General features: G+C 36.2%; 1 protein-coding gene across 1 annotated transcript in view; it reads left to right on the top strand.

The window, feature by feature from the left end:
- TRHDE (thyrotropin releasing hormone degrading enzyme) overlaps positions 1–22,395 on the top strand; it is a 427,468-nt gene that overhangs the window by 251,313 nt on the left and 153,760 nt on the right. The window contains exon 6 of the mRNA XM_043447137.1: positions 4,470–4,607. Within this exon, the coding sequence (XP_043303072.1) occupies positions 4,470–4,607 (138 nt within the window). The remainder of the gene's footprint in view (positions 1–4,469; positions 4,608–22,395) is intronic.

The following is a 22,395-nucleotide window of genomic DNA, read 5'->3' as shown; positions in this document are numbered from 1 at the left end:
GTTCTGCATTTTAAAAGTTGTAGAATGGGCTGTCACAGTGTCCTTAAAATATCGAGTAAAATAAAAACTATTGACTATACACCTTGAATATATTTTTCCCTGCACACAAACACACTCACATGCACACAGCTTTAAAGTTACTTCAAGGATCATATTCACTTCTACATCCTCCATTAAGCTTTCCATCAGTAATTATACTTTACTGTGTTTTTGTCTCAAAATTTTTTAGCATTTCTAGTCTATGAGATAAAACTGTTATTTCATTCACTGTGGCTAACTTTTGTTTGTTCTTTTATTTCACGTAAGACCCAGGATTTCTTTTGCTTTATTTTTAAACTTTCACAGTCTCACATAAACTGTTAGCAATTGACTGTTGTTAGTAATTTTTGCTGTAGCTGTTTTTGTCATTGATAAGGAGGAGAAGGAGGGAGGGCCCTTGCCAGGGACTGACAAAGTAAAAATATTTCTTATTTTATAGTGACATGGATCTTTTATTAAAAAAAATAGCACCTCTCTCTTGGAAACTCTTTCTAGTTTTGTTAAATTGCATTTGCCTCTGGTTAGAATTTTCCTTTTTTCCCCTCAATTTAAGTTATTCTCTCTTCTGAGCTTTGTGAATGTCTTTTGCTAGGATTTTTTTTCCTTTTTTTCCTTCTCTCTCTTTTGATCTCTTTTCAGTTCAGTTCATCTGCTCAGCTGTGTCCGACCCTTTGAGACCCCATGAACTGCAGCACACCAGGCCTCCCTGTCCATCACCAACTCCCAGAGCTTGCTCAGACTCATGTCCATGGAGTCAGTGATGCCGTCCAACCATCTCATCCTCTGTTTTCCCCTTCTCCTCCTGACTTCAGTTTTTCCCAGCATCAGGATCTTGTCTAATGAGTCAGTTCTTTGCATCAGGTGGCCAAAGTATCGGAGTTTCAGGTTTAGCATCAATCCTTCCAGTGAATATTCAGGACTGATCTCCTTTAGGATGGACTGGTTGGATCTCCTTGCAGTCCAAGGGACTCTCAAGAGTCTTCTCCAACACCACAGTTCAAAAGCATCAATTCTTTGGTGCTCAGCTTTCTTTATAGTCCAAATCTCACATCCATACATGACTACTGGAAAAACCATAGCTTTGACTAGACGGACTTTGTTGGCAAAGTAATGTCTCTGCTTTTTAATATGCTGTCAAGGTTGGTCATAACTTTTCTTCCAAGGAGCAAGTGTCTTATAATTTCATGGCTGCAGTCATCATCTGCAGTGATTTTGGAACCCCCCAAAATAAAGTCTGTCACTGTTTCCCTTGTTTCCCTGTCTATTTGCCATGAAATGATGGAACTGGATGCCGTGGTCTTAGTTTTCTGAATGTTGAGTTTTAAGCCAACTTTTTTCACTCCTCTTTCATTTTCATTAAGAGGCTCTTCAGTTCTTCTTCGCTTTCTGTCATAAGGGTGGTGTCATCTGCATATCTGAGGTTATGGATATTTCTCCTGGCACTCTTGATTCCGGATGAAATCTTGATTCCAGATTAAATAAACTAAGTTTAAAATCTTAATCTCTTTTAATGCCCCCTTTCTCAGTCAGACAGTATCATTCTCTCCAAAAATGTAGAGATGAATTTTTTGCTAATGACGCAACACTGCTCAATTTAAACCCTCCTTTTTTCAGCTACACTGACCAAAGACTTGTTTTTCTTTTTTTCCAGAAGCATGAAGTAATATATCATTATTATTATATAAATATATAAGTATAGTTTCAATTCAGTTCAGTTCAGTTCAGTCACTCAGTTGTGTCCGACTCTTTGTGACCCCACGGACTGCAGCATCCCAGGGCTCCCTGTCCATCACCAACTCCGAGAGTTTGCTCAAACTCATGTCCATCAAGTCGGTGATGCCATCCAACCATCTTATCCTCTGTCACCCCCTTCTCCTCCTGCCCTCAATCTTTCCCAGTGTCAGGGTCTTTTCAAATGAATCAGTTCTTCACATCAGGTGGCCAAAGTATTGGAGCATCAATCTTGGAGTACTGGAGTATTGGAGCAAAGTATTCAGCATCTGTCTTTCCAATGAATATTCAGGACTGACTTCCTTTAGGATGGACTGGTTGGATCTCCATTTTTGAAAGTTATCTTAGATTTCATTTTTATAATTACATGATTGTTTATACCATTTAACAAAATGTCATTTCCAGCAAGCCAAGTTATGTTTGCTAAATTTTGATATTGACTAATATGTATTTGTTGTTTCTAAATGTTAAAAACTAAGGTTAAAATAAATCATTCTGTTAAGGTTTTCATTTTGCACTGTGATTTTTGATCAGATGTTTGAGTGATGTAATGGAGCAAATAATTATTATTTGAAAAGTTGAGTATTATTTGATCTTCAGAATGGACATCACATCTTCAGTTGGTGGTTTTTATAAATAAATATGTTCAGTTGTCAAGTTGAAGTATCATTATATATTCCATAATTCCTCATTAATTCCAGTATCAAATAGCTTTAATGTGCATTTTAAAATTAAATGAGTAACAAGATTGCCTATCTACTTAAAATTCTTGTTTTGGAAATGAATTTCTCTTATCCTCTAAATCTAGGCCATTTGTCTGAGATTTTGTGTTTGCTTTCTGTGGACTTAAAATGGGCAATGTAAATGCCAGTTTTTTAATTAAAATTTTTAAATCACAAGGTCCAATTTCACTCTCCTCAATTCATCTTGAATTAGGAACTCAATTTAAGAAGGAATACAGTATTATTTTGTGTAATACTTGTCACTTAATTCATTATAAGTTTGTATTTTTTATTGTAGTCTCTTAGGGTCTGAAGTATCTTTCTGAGACTCAGAGTGACTTTTGGTTCAGTCACTGCAACACAGCCCTTTTTGATGGAGCACTGATGTGAAATTCTTGGATGAAAAATAAGGACCAAAGAAATTAAATATAAAGTCCACAGCTATAAAAATAAGCTATTAGAAAATAAACCTTACAGTGATACTTGGATGACTAGTTAAATTGATTAAACATACTAAATTATTGAGCAAGTGATGATGAGCAAAAATGTTTTTAAAGCCAGATTTAAATTAATATACATACATATGCTTAGTTAACCATTCTTTTCTTAGTATATTTATTCTCCATTTCCAATTTTTAAAATCCAGAATTGGTGTAGTCTCAGCTTGAAATTACAGCTCACTCAGAAATAAAGCAATTTATCTGCTGGCCCAAAATTTGGAGGCTGTAGGAATGAGTTCAGAATTAGCTAGAGCAATTAAAAGCGCTGCAATCTTTAATCTCTGTAATGATACTCCTCAGGTCCCAACTATCCAGGGGCTATTTAGCTCTTGTTATCTCTTGCAACTTCTTTTTCTCTCCTCCTCCCTCAATGAAGGCAGTAGGCTAGGCAGGCTGATAACTGCCAGCATTTTTGTTAACAGAACCCAAGCTGTTTCTTTAAAGCAGACTTCTTAAAGCAAAAACAACAGAGAAGCACTTTTTCTTTTCTTTTTTTTTCAATTTCTAACATAACAAGTCAGCTTTTATTAGAGCAGATACTAATGTCTCATCAATGCACAGAAGTCTCACGATTTTTTGTCTGCTTTCACAACTTTTATGGTAATGAATTGTTAATGCCTATTGCTCTCTACTTCCTGAATTCACGTATCACATCCCGAGATATTACAGTTTGTTGTCAATAATGCCTCGCCTCATTATTTGTGGTGGTCTCCTGAAGTTCTTTGAGAAAATAAGTGTATGCATATGTGTATTAGAGAGAGAATAAGTGAGACAGAGAGAATGGAGGTAAGGAACAGAAAGAGAATGTGTTGTTGAATGGACTAGAAATAACAAATAGTACTGGAATTCTGAGATTTAGCTATTATTCTTGTATTGAATTAACTTTAGAAAGGTTATTTGGGGCTGGAATTTTAGATTTGACCTTGCAGAACATATAAACATGCCGTGTGTGCTTAGTCACTCAGTCGTGTCTGACTCTTTGCGACCCCATCGACTGTAGCCCACCAGGCTCCTCTGTCCATGGGATTCTCCAGGCGGGAATATTGGAGTGGGTTGCCTTGCCCTCCTCCAGGGGATCTTCCCAACCCAGGGCTTGAACCCAGGTCTCTCTCACGGTGGGCCAATTCTTTACCATCTGAGCCACCAGGGAAACCCATAAGCAAGCTGAGTCAGTTTCATTTATGTACCCACTCTCCAAATTTGCTTTAACCACTGTTAAAACACAGAGCCCATTGTTTCTATCTATTTAGGGCCTATTGTAGCTCGTTGGTTTTGTTTCACGTTGTGCTCAAATCAGCCACTTTTATTTTAGAGTGACTTAAGGGACATTTTATGTATTGGTTTCTCTTTATAGTTAAGTCTTATCTAGTAGGCTGATGAGCGCCATCAGTTCAGCAACACGCATTCAGTTCATATTGTCACCCATATTCTGTCATAACCATGAATCACCTGTGATGTTCCACCTCCTGTATTGCAGGAAAAACAGAGGTTTCTGACGGATGTTCTGCATGAAGTGATGCTGCTTGACGGCTTAGCCAGTTCCCATCCAGTATCACAGGAAGTGCTACGGGCAACAGATATTGACAGGGTGTTTGACTGGATCGCATATAAAAAGGTGGGAATAGATAAGACCCAATTGCCAATTGGGTATTTCACTCTCCTGGCCAAATTCTTTCATGCTAGATATATATTTTTCTCTTCGCTTTGGCGGATAGAAATGGATTGTGAGAAAATATAGTCACTAGGTTCATGTCATTTTATGAGTTAGGGTTTTGCTTTATAAACCAGTAAAATGTTTGCCAAATAATGCATAGAAATATTGGAAGTATTAATGAGATAAATGCTTGAAGTCTTGATATGAAGCTGCTGTACAGATGGCATTATGTAAATGTCAGGTTTTATTGTTATTAATAAGACAGCTGACCTATGTAGTGACAAATTATTTCCCACCTGTGCCCCTAATACTTTTTGATTGGCTGCTACAAATGGGTATAGGCAGTGACATGACATATGTATTTTATAAACATTATTTAAGGTTGATTTGGGAAATTAACCATGTTTCCTGGATAATAAGCATAATAAATGAAATCCTAAAGAATAGCTTTTGAATGGCAAAGATTTTGGACCAATGACTAGACATCTGTAGAAATAAGATATATTATGATTTTTTTCCATTGTTACTTGTATTAGAATTTTTCCTTATATCTCTATCCTTTAGTTTTTCTAATTTTAACATAAGCACCTACGTCTCAGTGTTAAACACTTGAAGTGGAAGTGAAAGTCACTCAGTCGTGTCTGACTTGTTGTGATCCAATGGACTGTACAGTTCATGGAATTCTCCAGGCCAGAATACTGGAGTGGGTAGCCTTTTCCTTCTCCAGGGGATCTTCCCAACCCAGGGACTAAACCCAGGTCTCCTACTTTGCAGGTGGATTCTTTACCAGCTGAGCCACAAGGGAAGCCTGTTAAAAACTTAACAGCCACTTAATACTTGTTAAAATAGTTTTAAAATTTACTTTGTCTTTTGTGTAAATTGGATTGCATTTATTGGGATTTCTATATGCTTTATTGATTTAATAATGTTTAAGTTTGAAAATAAGTTGCTGATATTCTTTCTGAAAAACAAGTTATTCTCTTTATGACTAGAGATCAAATAATGATTCATCAGATTTCTTTGGTGCACTAATTTGAATATTTGGTTTTACATCCAGGAAATGACTATGCCAATGATCATTAATTGTTAATAGTTAATAGTTAATTAACTATTAATTAACAGTTAATTGTTAGTAGTTAATATTGTTTGCTATAATATGTAAAGATGCCAGTTGTGTTAGAAAATATCTTTTTGAAGTCACTGATCATTGCATTGGCTCAAAAAGGATATTTTTGATACTTTATAAAGCTAAGTGAAAGTGTATAACCATATTTAAATTATGTAGTGTTAATGTATTTATTTTACAAATTAAATAAAGTGTATATTAATTTTTATATATGATATTTTTGGCTAGCTTTTGCAAATTTGATTCATTCAACTATACTGATTCCTAAAATATAATGTAGAAAACTTATTAACTTAGCTTGAGGCAAATTTGGAGACATGTCTAGTTTTTTTCCCACCTAACTACCAATTCCAAAAGGCTATTTGTAAATACCAATTTTAATTCTGTATGATAATATTAGGAAAATATTATTTTGATTAAATATGTTAATAGATGTGCTTTTACATGTAAGTTCACATTTATTCCAGATTTCATATATTTGAGTAATTTTGAATTTAATCAAGAAGGCTGACTGAAAACAGTAGGAAAGAAAGAATTCACAATGATTATTATTTTACCTCTCTACATTTTGGTGTGAAGGCTTATCAATTTACAAATGTGATCATGAGCACACTGAGCCAGGACGCTCAGGACCATCATCAGAAAGGCACTGGCTTATTTGCCTCTAGCCATGTATCTTTATTTTTAATTTTTTTTGAGAAATAGCTGATAAATGTAATGGTGTATAATTAAAGTATTCAATGTGATGACTTGATATACATATATATTTTGAAGTAATTACCAAGATCAAGATAATTAACACATATGTCACCTCACCTAACATTTTTGGGAAGTGGGAAGTGAGAATGCCTAAGATCTATCTCTGCAACTTTCAAGTATATAACATTGTACTATTAACTGTGGTCACAGTGCTATATATTAGAGTATTAGAATTTATTCTTCTTGTAAGTGAAAATTTGTAGTTTGACTTATATCATCCCATTTACCCATTCCCCTAGTCCTTGGAAACCACCATTCTATTCTCTGTTTCTATGAAATTGGCTTTTTTTTTTTTTAGATTTTATATATACTTAACACATAACATATGTATTAATATTTGTCTTTCTCTGACTTATTTTACTTAGCATAATGACCTTCAGGTTAATCCATGTTGTCAAAAATGGTAGAATTGCCTTCTTTTTATTACTGAATAAAATTTAATTATATATATATATATATATATATACATATATATACATACATACATAACATTTTCTTAACCTATTTATCTGTTGAAAGACTTTAGATTGTTTTTATATCTTGGTTATTATAGAAAATGCTGAAAGGAATAAAGGAACATGGGTGTGCAGATATCTTCTGAAGATACTGGTTTAAATTCCTTTGAAAATATAGGATTGGGATTGCAAGATCATATGGTCATCTGATTTCTGATATCTTTAGGAACCTCCATAGTGTTTTCTGCAATGGCTATACCAATTTATGTTCCCACTAACACTACATAAGGATTCTCTTTTCTTCACATCCTTGTTAGCATGTGTTATCTTTTGCTTTTTTGATAATAGCCATCATAGGTATGAAGTGATATCTTGTGGTTTTGATTTGCATTTTGGTGATGATTAATGATGTAGAGCATTTTTTCATATAACTAATGGACATTTGTATGTTTTTTGGAAAAATGTCTATTCAGGTCCTTTGCCCATTTTTAAATTATATTATTATTATTATTCTTGCAATTGAGTTGTATGAGTTTTTTATATGTATTTTGGATATTAACCCCTTATCATATATGTGATTTGCTAATGTTTTCTCTCATTCTTCCGGTTGTCTTTTCAATTTATTGATTATTTGCTTTGCTGTGCCAAAGCTCTTTAGTTTGATGTAGCCAATTTGTTTACTTTAACTTTTATGGCCTGTGCTTTTAGTCTTGTATCTGATTAATCATTGCTTAGGCCAATGTTGGGCTTCCCAGGTGGTGCTAGTGGTGAAGAATATGCCTGCCAATGCAGGAGACGAGAAACGTGACTTTGACACCTGGTTTAGGAAGATAGTCTGGAGGAGGGCATGGCAACTCACTGCAGTATTCTTGCCTGGAGAATTCCATGGACAGAGGAGCCTGGTGGGCTATAGTCCATAGGTTGCAAAGAGTCAAACATGACTGAAGTGACAAAGCATGCATGCAAGACCAATGTCAAGCATCTCTTCCCCCTATATTTTCTTCTAGGAGTTGTATGGTTTCTCATATTACATTTAAATTTGTGACCCATTTCAAGTTCATTTTTTTGAGTGGTGTAAGAGAAGAGTCCAGTCTCCTTCTTATGCATCTAGATGTCCAGTTTTACCAACATCATTTATAGAAGTTACTAATCTTTCTCTTTGTGTGTTCTTAGTGATCTTGTCAAGAATCAGTTCACCACATATTTATGACTTATATCTGGAATCTTTGTTCTGCTCCACTGGTTCCGTGTACCTGTTGCCAGTACCATACTGTTTTTATTACTGTAGCTTTGTATATAGCTCAAAATCAAGAATGACGATGCTTCCAAGTTTGTTCTTTCTCAGGTTAACTTTTGCTATTTGGGGTCTTTTATGGCTCCATACAAATTTTAGGATAATTTTTGTCTGTTTCTGTGAAAAATGGAATTTTAATAGGGATTGTATTGAATTTGTAGATCATTTTCAGTAGAATGGAGATTTTCACAGTATTAATTCTTCAGTCTAAGATCACAGGATATCTTTCCATTTATTTGTGTCTTCTTCAGTTACTTTCACCAATATCTCATAGTTCTCAGTATATAATCTTTTACTTCCTTGGTTCAGTTTATTTATAAGTATCTTATTGCTTTTAATGCTATTCTAAATGGGATTGCTTCCTTAATTTCTCTTTCAGCTAGTTCATTGTTAGTGTTTAGGAAAACAGCTAATTTCTATATGTTGACTTTGTATCCTATACTTCCAGTGAATTAATTCATTAGTTGTAACAGTTTGTATTTATTGTGAAGTCTTTAGGGTTTTCAATATAAAATAACATGCCATCTATAAACAGAGATAATTTTACTTCTTTTCTAATTGAAGGCTTTTATCTATTTAATTTTTTCTCATCTAGTTTCTGTGACTTGGACTCCCAGTACCATGTTGAGTAGAAATGGCAAGAGTGGGCATCCTTGTCTTATTCATGATCTTAGAGGAAAGGTTTTTAGCTTTTCATCATTGAGAGAGGTTGTCTTCATTCTAGTCATATGTCATTATGCTTAACTATCACTGAAAATGCTATCCTTACTGTGCTTTTAATTGATGATAGGGGCTTTCCTGGTGGCTCAGAGGTTAAAGCGTCTGCCTGGAATGTGGGAGACCCAGGTTCGGTCCCTGAGTTGGGAAGATTCCCTGGAGAAGAAAATGGCAACCCACTCCAGTACTCTTGCCTGGAGAATCCCATGGAGGGAGGAGCCTGGTAGGCTATAGTCCATGGGGTCACAGAGTCGGACACGACTCTGTGACTTCAGTATCTATCCATTTTCAATGAAGACTTCTCAAGGAAAACATTTTCTTTGTAATTAAGTGTATTGAGAAATAGTTAAGATACAATAAACTATAATGCTTAAAAGGTACAATTTAATATGTTCTGACATATGTACACATAGTGAAAATATCACCACAATCAAGTTAATGAACTCATTCATCAAAAATTTCCTCATGCTTCTTTGTAATTCCTCCTCTCATCCCTCCTCACTCTTCCATTGATCAACTTTTTACTGTAGATTAATTTGTATTTTCTAGAGTTTTATATAAATAGAATTATGTAGTATACACTCTTCCTTCCTTTCTGTCTGTCTTCCTTTCACCCAATATCATGATTTTGAGGTACAATTCATGTTGTAGAATATATGGATGTAATATAATTTGTTCATTCACCAGGATATTTGGATTTTCCTAGCTTGGAGCTGTTACAAATAAAGCTACCATGAATATTTTTGCAGGTCTTTGTATGTGTGCACTTTGCCTCTCTTGGGTGATTATCTGCAATATTTAGATGACGATAGGTATATTTAATGTTTTATGATACTGCTGAACTGTTTTCCAAAGTAGTTGAACCACTGTATCAAGGTAGTGTAGTGTAGTGTAGTGAAGTCGCTCAGTTGTGTCCGACTCTTCGCGACCCCACGGACTGCAGCCTACCAGGTTCCTCCGCCTATGGGATTTTCCAGACAAGAGTACTGGAGTGGGTTGCCATTTCCTTCTCCAGGGGATCTTCCCGACCCAGGAAATGAACCTGGGTCTTCTGCATTGTAGGTAGGCGCTTTACCGTCTGAGCTACCAGGGAAACCCGTATCAAGGTAAAGTCTCATCAAAAGTGTACCAGAGTTCTACTTTTTCCTACATCTTCACCAACACAAACTAGATATAATCAGTTTGTTTAATTTTAGATATTGTAATGGTATCTCATTGTGATTATTAATTTACATTCCCCTAATGACTAATGATATTGGTCATTTTTTTCCTTTGCATATTTTCTTTTATATATCTTCCTTGGTGAAGTGTCAGTTCAAATCCTTTGCCCATTTTTTTTAGATTGGATTCAGTTCAGTTCAGTTCAGTCACTCTGTCATGTCTGACTCTTTGCGACCCCATGGACTGCAGCACACCAGGCTTCGCTGTCCATCACCGACTCCCAGAGCTTGCTCAAACTCATGTCCATCAAGTTGGTGATGCCATCTAAACATCTCATCCTCTGCTGTCCCCTTCTCCTCCTGGATTGTTTTCTTATTATTGAGTTTTGAGAATTCTTTATACTCTTAATGTAGGTTATCATATACATGATATAAAATAATGGTTTTCCCAATTTGTGACCTACTCTATTTTCATAGCAGTATCTTTCTAAAAGCAAACTATTTTCATTTTAAGTTCATTTTACCATATTTTTAAATTGATAGCGCTGTTGGTATCATGGTTTGGCTAATTCAAGGCCATGAAGGTTATTCCTTTGTTTTTTCTTAGAGGTCTTATAGTTTTCAGTTTATATTTAGATCTATATTCTATTTTTGAATGGAATCAATTTTTGAATATAGTATGAAGTTTGAATTGAATGTTTTCCTTTTTATTGAATATGGATATTCATTTTTTCAAGAATCATTTCTTGAAATGATTTGCCTTTGCACATTTGTTGAAATAAGTGAGCTATCTATGTGTGGGTCTTTCTTCTGGACTGTTTATTTTGTTCTATTGATATATTTATTTATCTTGGTGCCAGTACCACATAATCTTGATGACTGTAGTTTTTAATAAGCAGTGAAATGATTGTTAGTCCTCCAATTTTGTCCTTTTTAAAAGTTCTTTTGGTTATTCTTGATTTCTTGAATTTCTATATGAATTTTAGAATGTTTTGAAATTTCTTTTAAATTCTGCTATAATTACAGGAATTGCACTGTATTTATATAATAATTTGGGAGCATTGACACCTTAGCAGTAACGAGTGACCCATGAATAGCATTCACTTTTCCACTAATTTAGGGCCTTTTTATTTTCTCTCAATAAGATACTTTTTGGCTCATTTTGCCAGATATATTTATTTTATTGGCATAAAGATTTAAATGCTGTATTCTTTTATTATTCTTTTAATATCATATAATATCACCTCTTTTATTCCAGATATTGTTAATTTTTGTCTATTCTCCTGATTAGTATAGCTAGAAGTTTACATATTTTATTCTGAAAAAAATCTGCTTTTTGTTTAATTGATTTCTAGTCTTACTTTCTATGTCATAGACTTCCTCTCTAATTATTTCCTTCTTTTATATACTTTGGATTTAGTTTGTTATTTTTTCTAGTTTCTTAAGGTGCAAACTGAGGTCATTAGTTGGAGGTCTTTCATCTGTTATAGTTCAGGTGTTTATTTTATCAATTTCCTCCTAAGTGTACTGCTTAGGGCATTCTCAAGCTTTTGATATATAAAGGTTTCATTTTCATTGACTTTATGGTATTATTTCCCATTTGATTTAGTAATTGATCCATGGGTTATTTGAAGTTTTTCCAGAAAATTTTCTGTTTTCATTTCTCATTTAATTCTGTTGTGGTCAGGGAATATATTCTGTATGACTTGAATCTTCTTAAATTTGTTGAGGCTTATCTCATGGCCTAGAATTTGGTCTCTGTTGCTGTTTGCACTTCAAAAGAATGTCTATCCCACTTTTGGCTGGAATGTTTTATAAATGCCAATTAGGTCAACTTAGTTGATAGAATTGTTCAAGTCCTCTACATCCTTATTGATTTTCTGTCTACTTGTTCATCATGCTTTATTGATGGGTGCTCATTGTTTGGATTCACCCACATGATGTCAAATCAAACTTGTAAAAATGTAGTTAAAAAACATAGGCCAGGTACCTGCTGGCATGTCTGAAAAATAATCTTCAATGTGAATGTGGAAAAACAAAGCTCAGAAAAATCTGGCTGCAATCTCAAAGGCTTTGGTTTGCTAATCTTTATATCAGGCCTTAATGTATTTTTAGTGCTTTAGACTAGTTCTCCAGTTTGGCTTCTCTCAGGCTCATTCTATAAGCAAGTTAGTATGTGGGTGATATACAATAACGAACTCAACTCTGGGGGTGGCATGGATATCCTGTGTCATTCTAGGGTGTGTATGACGGATATTACTGATAATTGAACAGTCAAAAAGAACATCAACTGCTAACGTTTACTGAGTGCTTCCTCTGTGCTAAGCAGTGTGTTAACTCTGTACTTTCATTAACTCAGTTAGTTCTCATAATCCCCTTTAGGGGTTGTTATTTCCATGATCCTCACTTTAAAGATGAGGATATTGATCATGGTCAATCCAAGGATATGTTTCCCAGGAAATCAGATTCTAGAGCCAATATTCTTAAACACTATCATATTTGATCAATATACATGGCTGGAGCACTCATTCCAAAGTCATTTGTAAACCCCAAGTAATGTTCCAGGCTCTGTGTCCTGAGTGTTAGGGATATAACAGTCAGTAAGACACAAAAGAGGCTTCCCCCATGGCTCAGCAGTAAAGAATCTACCTGCAATGCAGGAATTTCAGGAGACGCTGGTTTGACCCCTGGGTCAGGAAGATCCCCTGGAGGAGGGCATGGCAACCCACTCCAGTACTCTTGTCTGGAGAATCCCATAAACAGAGGAGCTTGGTGGGTTGCAAAGAGTCAAACACAACTGAAGCGACCTAAGCATGCATGCACGCGAGACACAAAGGAGGAATAGCAAATAAATTAGTCAGGGCAGTAATATTTGAGTATTAACATCAATGTCTCCGTTTTAAATGTAGAAACATAACTCAAGTCATCTTAAGCAATAAAAATTTGTCAACTGAATAACTGGAAAGTCTGAGATGTTGTTCAGTTCAGCTCAGTTCAGTTCAGTCACTCAGTCGTGTCTGACTCTTTGCGACCCCTTGGACTGCAGCACGCCAGGCCTCCCTGTCCAACACCAACTCCCAGAGCCTACCCAAACTCATGTGCATTGAGTCGGTGATGCCATCTCATCCTCTGTTGTCCCCTTCTCCTCCTGCCCTCAATCTTTCCCAACATCAGGGTCTTTTAAAATGAGTCAGCTCTTCACATCAGGTGGCAAAAGTATTAGAGTTTCAGCTTCAGCATCAGTCCTACTAATGAACACTCAGGACTGATCTCCTTTAGGATGGACAGGTTGGATCTCCTTGCAGTCCAAGGGACTCTCAAGAGTCTTCTCCAACACCACAGTCCAAAAGCATCAATTCTTAGGTGCTCAGCTTTCTTTATAGTCCAACTCTTACATCCATACATGACTACTGGAAAAACCATAGCCTTGACTAGATGGACCTTTGTTGGTAAAGTAATGTCTCTGCTTTTTAATATGCTGTCTAGGTTGGTCATAACTTTCCTTCCAAGGAGTCAGTGTCTTTTAATTTCATGGCTGCAATCACGATCTACAGTGATTTTGGAGCTCCCCGAAATAAAGTCTCTGTTTCCACTGTTTCCCCAACTATTTGCCATGAAGTGATGGGACTGGATGCCATGATCTTAGTTTTCTGAATGTTGAGCTTTAAGCCAACTTTTTGACTTTCCTCTTTCACTTTCATCAAGAGTCTCTTTAGTTCTTTGCTTTCTGCCATAAGGGTGGTGCCATCTGCATATCTGAGGTTATTGATATTTCTCCCGGCAATCTTGATTCCAGCTTGTGCTTCCTCCAGCCCAGCGTTTCTCATGATGTACTCTGCATATAAGTTAAATAAGCAGGGTGACAATATACAGTCTTGATGTACTCCTTTTCCTATTTAGAACCTGTCTGTTGTTCCGTGTCCAGTTCTAACTGTTGCTTCCTGACCTGCATACAGGTTTCTCAAGAGGCAGGTCAGGTGGTCTGGTATTCCCATCTCTTTGATAAATTTCCAGTTTATTGTAATCCATATAGTCAAAGGCTTTGGCATAGTCAGTAAAGCAGAAATAGATGTGTTTCTGGAACTCTCTTGCCTTTTTGATGATCCAGTGGATATTGGCAATTTGATCTCTGGTTTCTCTGCCTTTTGTAAAACCAGCTTGAACATCTGGAAGTTCACAGTTCACGTATTGCTGAAGCGTGGCTTGGAGAATTTTGAGCATTACTTTACTAGCGTGTGAGATGAGAGCAATTGTGCAGTAGTTTGAGCGTTCTTTGGCATTTCCTTTCTTTGGGATTGGATTCTCTTCTTAATATCAGAAGTTATTATGTTAGGAATTATCAAATTCAGGCATTTTAACAATGTCATCAGAAATCTCTTTCCATTGACTTCTTGGATCTTTGCCGTTGATTAATTTCCAGATGATTTTTAGGTAGGAGGTCTAAACATGTTTAGGCTGATAGAGTCCTTGAACCTGTGATCCTAATGAGCTCAGGAAAGAGCCTCTATCACAATAGAATCTGCATCTGTTTCTCCCCAAAGCTGTGATTTGTTCTGTTAAGTGACAGAGCACTATTGGCCAATCCCTATGTCCATGGGATGGACAGTCCCTATGAATATTCTGAATGGCTAGCATGGGTTATGAGCTCATCCTCTGGTGGGAGAGATAAGTCATATAAGTGGTAGGTCCACTGGGATCACCTGAAGTAGGGTTTCCAAAAGAAAATGATGGCTAGATAAAAGTAATGGATGCCAAACTCAGAATCTTAGGAGTTATGACAGAAATATATATAAGGTACATAGAGTCATGAAGGTAAGGGTAAGAGGAGTGACCAAATGGCAAAAAAGGACCATTCTGTAAAGTTAGTCCAGAAGAGGAACACAGTGGTGATTGAGTGGAACATCAAGGAATTCAGCATGATCAGAGCATAGTGAGAATTTGGGGCAGCAGCAGGCTGAGGAGATAAGCTGGTAAGAACTTGTAGGACATGTTATGCAATACTAAGAAGTCTGAACTTTATCTACCAGGCCAAGAGGAACTAATGAAAAGTTTCAAGCATAGAAGTAACATAATTAAAATTGTATTCTAGAAAGAATATTTCTGTAGGTATGGGAGAGATGGAAATAATATGATAGATCTGGACATTTCAGAAAAGATTGTAGCAACTAGATTTGTAGCATATAGAATGCTTTTTTCTTTTGATTTGTAATAAAGACTTCTTGCCACTTCTCATCTTTGCTCTTCTCCCTGAAGATCCCTGTTACTAGGCTACATTAACCTCTGCCATCAGTCAGCCTCTCATTGTATCAGTGCTTTGTTGCCTTATCATCTCTTGTAATTATTCCCTTAATAATTATTCTAATTATTCCCACTTCTGTTTTATTGTTATTTTTCCTGCATAGTAATTTTATTGCTCTTTAAATAACTTCTTAAACAGAACTGTATTACTGGGGTAGAGAAGATTATAGAGAAATACAGATTAGGAACCAACAAATCAGATACTGATTTTTTGGGATTTGAATTTTACAACTGAGTGCTTTTGAAGAGAACAGTGTTAAATATGGATAGTTTCAAGGCCAATATTAAAATAAAAAAATAAAACTCCTAAAATTGCATATATATTTTCAGAATGGGTAGAGAAAAAATGAAAACTAGTATTTCAAAACAAAGGAGAAAGAGAGCAAGTTACATCCTAAGAAATAGCCAATTTTCCATTTTAATCATAAGCTGAAAATGAGGATACTTTTATCCTAAAAATGCAGTGGAAATAGGAAAATACTATCCATAATAGGAAGACTGGAAAAGATGGATTGAAATAGTCTCTTTACTCTAAAAGCACAAAGGGAAATAAGAATCAATGACCCAATGACCTGGATGATGAAAGTGAGTGAATGCTCATTAAATTTACATATGGTGCCAAGTTGGAGAGTATTGCTACAAGCTTGGGAGAGAGGAGCAGATTTCAAATGACTTAAAGAGGGTCTTTTAAAAACAAGAACACATTTCAGCAATTCTTATATCTTGTTTGATATACTTTAGAGATCAAATGAAATTACATAGAGTAAAAGGAAAGAATTGACAAGCAGGACAAACCCACAAGGGGTCATAGTGAATACGAATAAAAAAAATGGGGCAGTAGAAATTCAACTTTTGTTATTCTACCAACATATTGCAGACTTAAAGTTTAAAATTCTTGCATGGCTAAAGAGGAAAATATGTATAATTTCTATCATCTTTAAAAGTGATCATGAAAAGGCCAGTCGACCATGTGCATCTTTTGTCCCTTTTGATGCCAGATTCCCCATCCAGAGCATCATGTCAGCCAGGCCACAATTAGTGTGGTGAGAGAGTACATACTGACTCTACACATAGGACAGAGTGTTTCTGTAGAAAAACAATAATGATAATAGCAATAATAATAGGATGGTGCCTTCTTTCAAGAATATAACCCAATAGCAGATTTAAAACATACAAAAGTTAAAAAGTAATTATACTAAGAGTTATAGTAAAGCATATATTTCATTTAACAAGCATTTATTAGGTACGAGGCATTTTGTGAAATGCTTTGCATGTATTTTCCCATTTATTCTACACAAAAAACTTGGGATTTGGTGTTTTAACCCCTTTTACTTAAGACTCTCATAGTCACTGATGAGGAAACTCAGAATTAAGAAGTTCAGTGATTTCCCCAGAGTTAGACATCCAGCAAATGAACAAGCAGTATCTGAAGTCTGATCTATGTAACTCCAAATTTCAGGCTCTTATATATAAAACTTTTCAGAAATACATATATTTCAAGACAAGTTATTATATGAGCCATCCCATTGAATGGCAATTCCAAGTTCTTAGGCCACCTTTGATTCTGTCTTTTTCTCATCCTATTTGTCAGGAAATCTTACTGTGTCTGCTATAAAATATTTCCAGAATTTGACCTGTTCTCAACCATTGCCAGGTGGTGCTAGTGGTAAAGAAAGTGCCTGGCAATGCAGGAGACATAAGAGACACGGGTTTGATCCCTGGGTCTGGAAGATCCCCTGGAAGAGGGCATGGAAACCCACTCCAGTATTCTTACCTGGAGAATCCCATGGACAGAAAAGCCTGGTGAGCTACAGTCCATGGGGTCACAGAGTCAGATACACCTCAAGCAACTTAGCACACAGCACACACCCCACCATTACTGTGGCCACACTGGTCTGAAAAACTACTGTCTTGCCACAATAGTGTCTTAAAGATCTCTCTGCTTCGTTGTACATTACATCCCTAGAACTTATTTATTTGGTAACATGACATAAGGAGAAAATTTGCACCTTTGGACTACCTTCATCCAAATCCTCACCCACTTCCCCCTGTAACCACAAATCAGATCTCTTTTTCTATGAGTTTGTCTTTGAAGTATAATTGACATGCAACACCGTGTTAGTTTCTTTGACGCAACATAGTGATTTGATATTTTCATATATTTCAAGATGATCACCACAAAGGTTATGATTCATCATTTCTTCTTGATTCATGAATTGTCCTTTCTCCCTACTCCTTGGAATACACACCTTTCTGGGTCGCAGGAGCTGCGTGGCCCCCTGCCTCCCCCACCTCCTCCCTGTCTTCCCAGATCCACACCCACGTTCCCATGTTGCTTTTGGCAAGGCAGTCACCCTGGAACATTGCCTTCCAGTCTGCTGTCTGGGACAGTAAAATTTAAGCCAGATAGTCCCACTTTGCTAGAAACCCTGCAATGACTTCCCACCAAAACGAAAATAAAAGACAAAGTCTTTACAATGACCGTGAGGTCCTACCTGGTTGCCTCTCACCATAGTCTTCCCAAGTCCTCCATAGGTCTCTCACCCTTATTCTCTTATCCCTCCTGACTTTACCTCTTCTTCTTATTGTCCCTTCACTCAAGGTAATCCTGATCTACCTCTCCTGCTTTCCATGAAATGCAACTAAACTCCCTCCCACACTAGGACCTTTGATCTGGGAATGTTGTTATTCTCGATGTCATCATAGTTAGTTCTAACTTAAACTTGTTCTTGAAAACTTTATTTTAATGTCATCTTTTCAGAGATACTGCCCACTTAAAATGCCAGCTGATAACCTCACTCATTTTCTTCATTCATTTTTCTTATTCTGATCCACATACTATTTGATCACTTTCATATGTACAATACAATTTACTTGTTATTCTGGTTATTATGCAACCTGGTTTCCCACTTCCCCCCACTGAGTGTGAGCTTCATAAAGGGAGAGATCTCTGTGTTTTTCACTGTTTTCCAGTACTCATTATGCTGCCTGCATATAGTAGGCACTCAATAAGTATTTACTGAGTTAAAATAAATGTCAGAAAAGCAATATAAGCAAAACAGTGTGGTGTTTCAGAGGGAAAGATGCCATCTGTTTATAGGAATTAGGAAAAAGACTTGGTACTTGAAATAGGATTAAAGCATTTCAGACATAATTCCATGTGAATTCTAGGGGTGAAGGAAGGTCATGTCACCCAGTCACTCTGCTTCCTAATGGCTTCTGTCATATGTGGCCTGACCCCCAGCCCTGGACCACCTGGGACCCTTTCACGTCAACTCAGCGCCTCTCCTGCTGTCTCTGTAGCCTCCAGCCTCAGGCACAATCAGCCTCCTGTTCTGCAAGCTTCCCCAGCTCCTATTCTTTTAAACATATCCTTCTTTTCAGCCTCCTCCACTTTCTCTATTTACTGTCTACTACATACAGGCTATCAAATGAATATAGCATTGCTATTTTGTCCTCTTTGACACATTTGTGCATATTGTATAGTTTCTGGTGTATGATATATATTGATTCACTAGCACTTGTGGTCATTTCTGTAAAACAGTTGGACAGTAGGCTTTTGGTCAGGTATATAATGGCAATAATACTAGTAGTAGGAAAAGTAGTTCTTTGAGAGTTTATTTTGCTACCCAACATCCACATAATTATCTCATTAAATCTCCTATCCCTATAAGGTAGATATTATTGTCTTCAATTTACATAAGAGTAAACAGAATCCCAGGGAGTTTAATGGTGTTCTCTGGCTTCTAGGTGTCAGAGCTGGGATTCTCATCTTGTTTTTCCTAACTCATGCTCTTTCCACTCTATCAGGATACTTTCTTTAGCTAATTGCTATTATGCCACTGTTTCAATAGGAAATAAGATTTGGGTTACAGTCTTTGGGCATATACTAAAGTTAGAGATTTTCCCTGAATGAGAAAATGCAGTGTTTTAAAATAAGTAATGCACTGGCATACAAATGAAAAAGAAAGGTTTGAAGTCTGGAAAATAACTACTAATGGTTATGATCATCTTATATGAAATATGTGAAGTTTAAGAGGTCGAGGATAATTAAGCAAAGAATAGAGAGACAGAGAGAGAAATGGAGGGAGAAAGAGACAGAGAGAGATTGATATAGAGACAATTGTAGATAAATTCTATCAGAAAAAGCTAAAGAATTTACAAATGTCCAATCTGGAGGACAAGAGGGCTCAGAGGTGACTAAATAATTGCTCTAATATATAAACAGTCATTATTTTTTTTTCAATTTTTTATTAGTTGGAGGCTAATTACTTCACAACATTTCAGTGGGTTTTGTCATACATTGATATGAATCAGGCATAGATTTACACGTATTCCCCATCCCGATTCCCCCTCCCAACTCCCTCTCCACCCGATTCCTCTGGGTCTTCCCAGTGCACCAGGCCCGAGCACTTGTCTCATGCATCCCACCTGGGCTGGTGATCTGTTTCACCATAGATAGTATACATGCTGTTCTTTTGAAATATCCCACCCTCACCTTCTCCCACAGAGTTCAAAAGTCTGTTCTGTATTTCTGTGTCTCTTTTTCTGTTTTGCATATAGGGTTATCGTTACCATCTTTCTAAATTCCATATATATGTGTTAGTATGCTGTAATGTTCTTTATCTTTCTGGCTTACTTCACTCTGTATAAGGGGCTCCAGTTTCATCCATCTCATTAGGACTGGTTCAAATGAATTCTTTTTAATGGCTGAGTAATATTCCATGGTGTATATGTACCACAGCTTCCTTATCCATTCATCTGCTGATGGGCATCTAGGTTGCTTCCATGTCCTGGCTATTATAAACAGTGCTGCAATGAACATTGGGGTGCACGTGTCTCTTTCAGATCTGGTTTCCTCAGTGTGTATGCCCAGAATTGCTGGGTCATATGCAGTTCTATTTCCAGTTTTTTAAGGAATCTCCACACTGTTTTCCATAGTGGCTGTACTAGTTTGCATTCCCACCAACAGTGTAAGAGGGTTCCCTTTTCTCCACACCCTCTCCAGCATTTATTGCTTGTAGACTTTTGGATAGCAGCCATCCTGACTGGCATGTAATGGTACCTCATTGTGGTTTTGATTTGCATTTCTCTGATAATGAGTGATGTTGAGCATCTTTTCATGTGTTTGTTAGCCATCTGTATGTCTTCTTTGGAGAATGTCTGTTTAGTTCTTTGGCCCATTTTTTGATTGGGTCTATTTTTTCTGGAATTGAGCTATTTTGAGTGTGCTTTGTATTATTCCCAATCTGAGGGCGCCACCTATTATAGTTTCCTTTGTAGTGCAAACGAGGTTCATAGGTCCATTGTTTAGTTTTGCTTTTATTTCAAAATCTGGAGGGGTAAGAGTGAACGCTGATTTATGTCGGAGAGTGTTTTGCCTATGTTCTCCTCTAGGAGTTTTATAGTTTCTGGTCTTACATTTAGATCTTTAATCCATTTTGAGTTTATTTTTGTGTATGGTGTTAGAAAGTGTTCTAGTTTCATTCTTTGACAAGTGGTTGACCAGTTTTCCCAGCACCACTTGTTAAAGAGGTTGTCTTTTTTCCATTGTATATCCTTGCCTCCTTTGTCAAAGATAAGGTGTCCATAGGTTCGTGGATTTATCTCTGGGCTTTCTATTCTGTTCCATTGATCTATATTTCTGTCTTTTGTGGCCAGTACCATACTGTCTTGATGACTGTGGCTTTGTAGTAGAGTCTGAAGTCAGGCAGGTTGATTCCTCCAGTTCCATTCTTCTTTCTCAGGATTACTTTGGCTATTCGAGGTTTTTTGTATTTCCATACAATTGTGAAATTATTTGTTCTAGTTCTGTGAAAAATACCATTGGTAGCTTGATAGGGATTGCATTGAATCTATAGATTGCTTTGGGTAGAATAGCCATTTTGACAATATTGATTCTTCCAATCCATGAACACGGTATGTTTCTCCATCTGTTTGTGTCCTCTTTGATTTCTTTCATCAGTGTTTTATAGTTTTCTATGTATAGGTCTTTTGTTTCTTTAGGTAGATATACTCCTAAGTATTTTATTCTTTTTGTTGCAATGGTGAATGGTATTGTTTCCTTAATTTCTCTTTCTGTTTTTTCATTGTTAGTATATAGGAATGCAAGGGATTTCTGTGTGTTAATTTTATATCCTGCAACTTTACTATATTCATTGATTAGCTCTAGTAATTTTCTGGTAGAGTCTTTAGGGTTTTCTATGTAGAGGATCATGTCATCTGCAAACAGTGAGAGTTTCACTTCTTCTTTTCCTATGTGGATTCCTTTTACTTCTTTTTCTGCTCTGATTGCTGTGGCCAAAACTTCCAACACTATGTTGAATAAGAAGGCTGTTCACCATTTCTCTGTCAACATCAAATTCTAAATAAGGTAAGTGGCCTTAAATTATAGGCAGAAATTTCAGTTCATTGAAGAAAAAACTTTTTGACATAAAAGACAATTGAACATTTCAGTATGAACCACTGAAGATGACAATCTGAATTCTTTGATATTCTTTAAAAATAAAACTAAAAATCTGCTCCCAAATTAGCAAACTAAATTATAAGACTACTAAAAAAGTTCCTACTGAATCTTGGTTCCATGGTATATTATAGTCAAATAAAGTAATAGAAAATATATAATTTATTAGAAATTAATTTTGCATGAATATATTTATGTTGATATGATTTCAATTCTCCCTTTTTAGTAAATGTAGAAGTATAAATGACAAAAGAAGCAAAGTAGTTACTTCTTAGGTAAAATGGGAAAATTTGAGATAATTCTCGTCCATCTCTGAATCATCTGTTGATATCAGTGAAAAAAAATTATGAAAAGAACATCTAGAGTAGAACTTCCTTTTGTGGCTCTCTTTATTATCAGTCCTGAATATTCATTGGAAGGACTGATGTTGAAGCTGAAACTCCAATACTTTGGCCGCCTGATGTGAAGAGCTGACTC

The sequence above is a fragment of the Cervus canadensis genome, chromosome 25, assembly GCF_019320065.1.
Source record: "Cervus canadensis isolate Bull #8, Minnesota chromosome 25, ASM1932006v1, whole genome shotgun sequence".
Taxonomy (NCBI): domain Eukaryota; kingdom Metazoa; phylum Chordata; class Mammalia; order Artiodactyla; family Cervidae; genus Cervus; species Cervus canadensis.
Note: the sequence above shows the minus strand (reverse complement) of the source record. Positions and strands in the feature narration are given on the sequence as shown.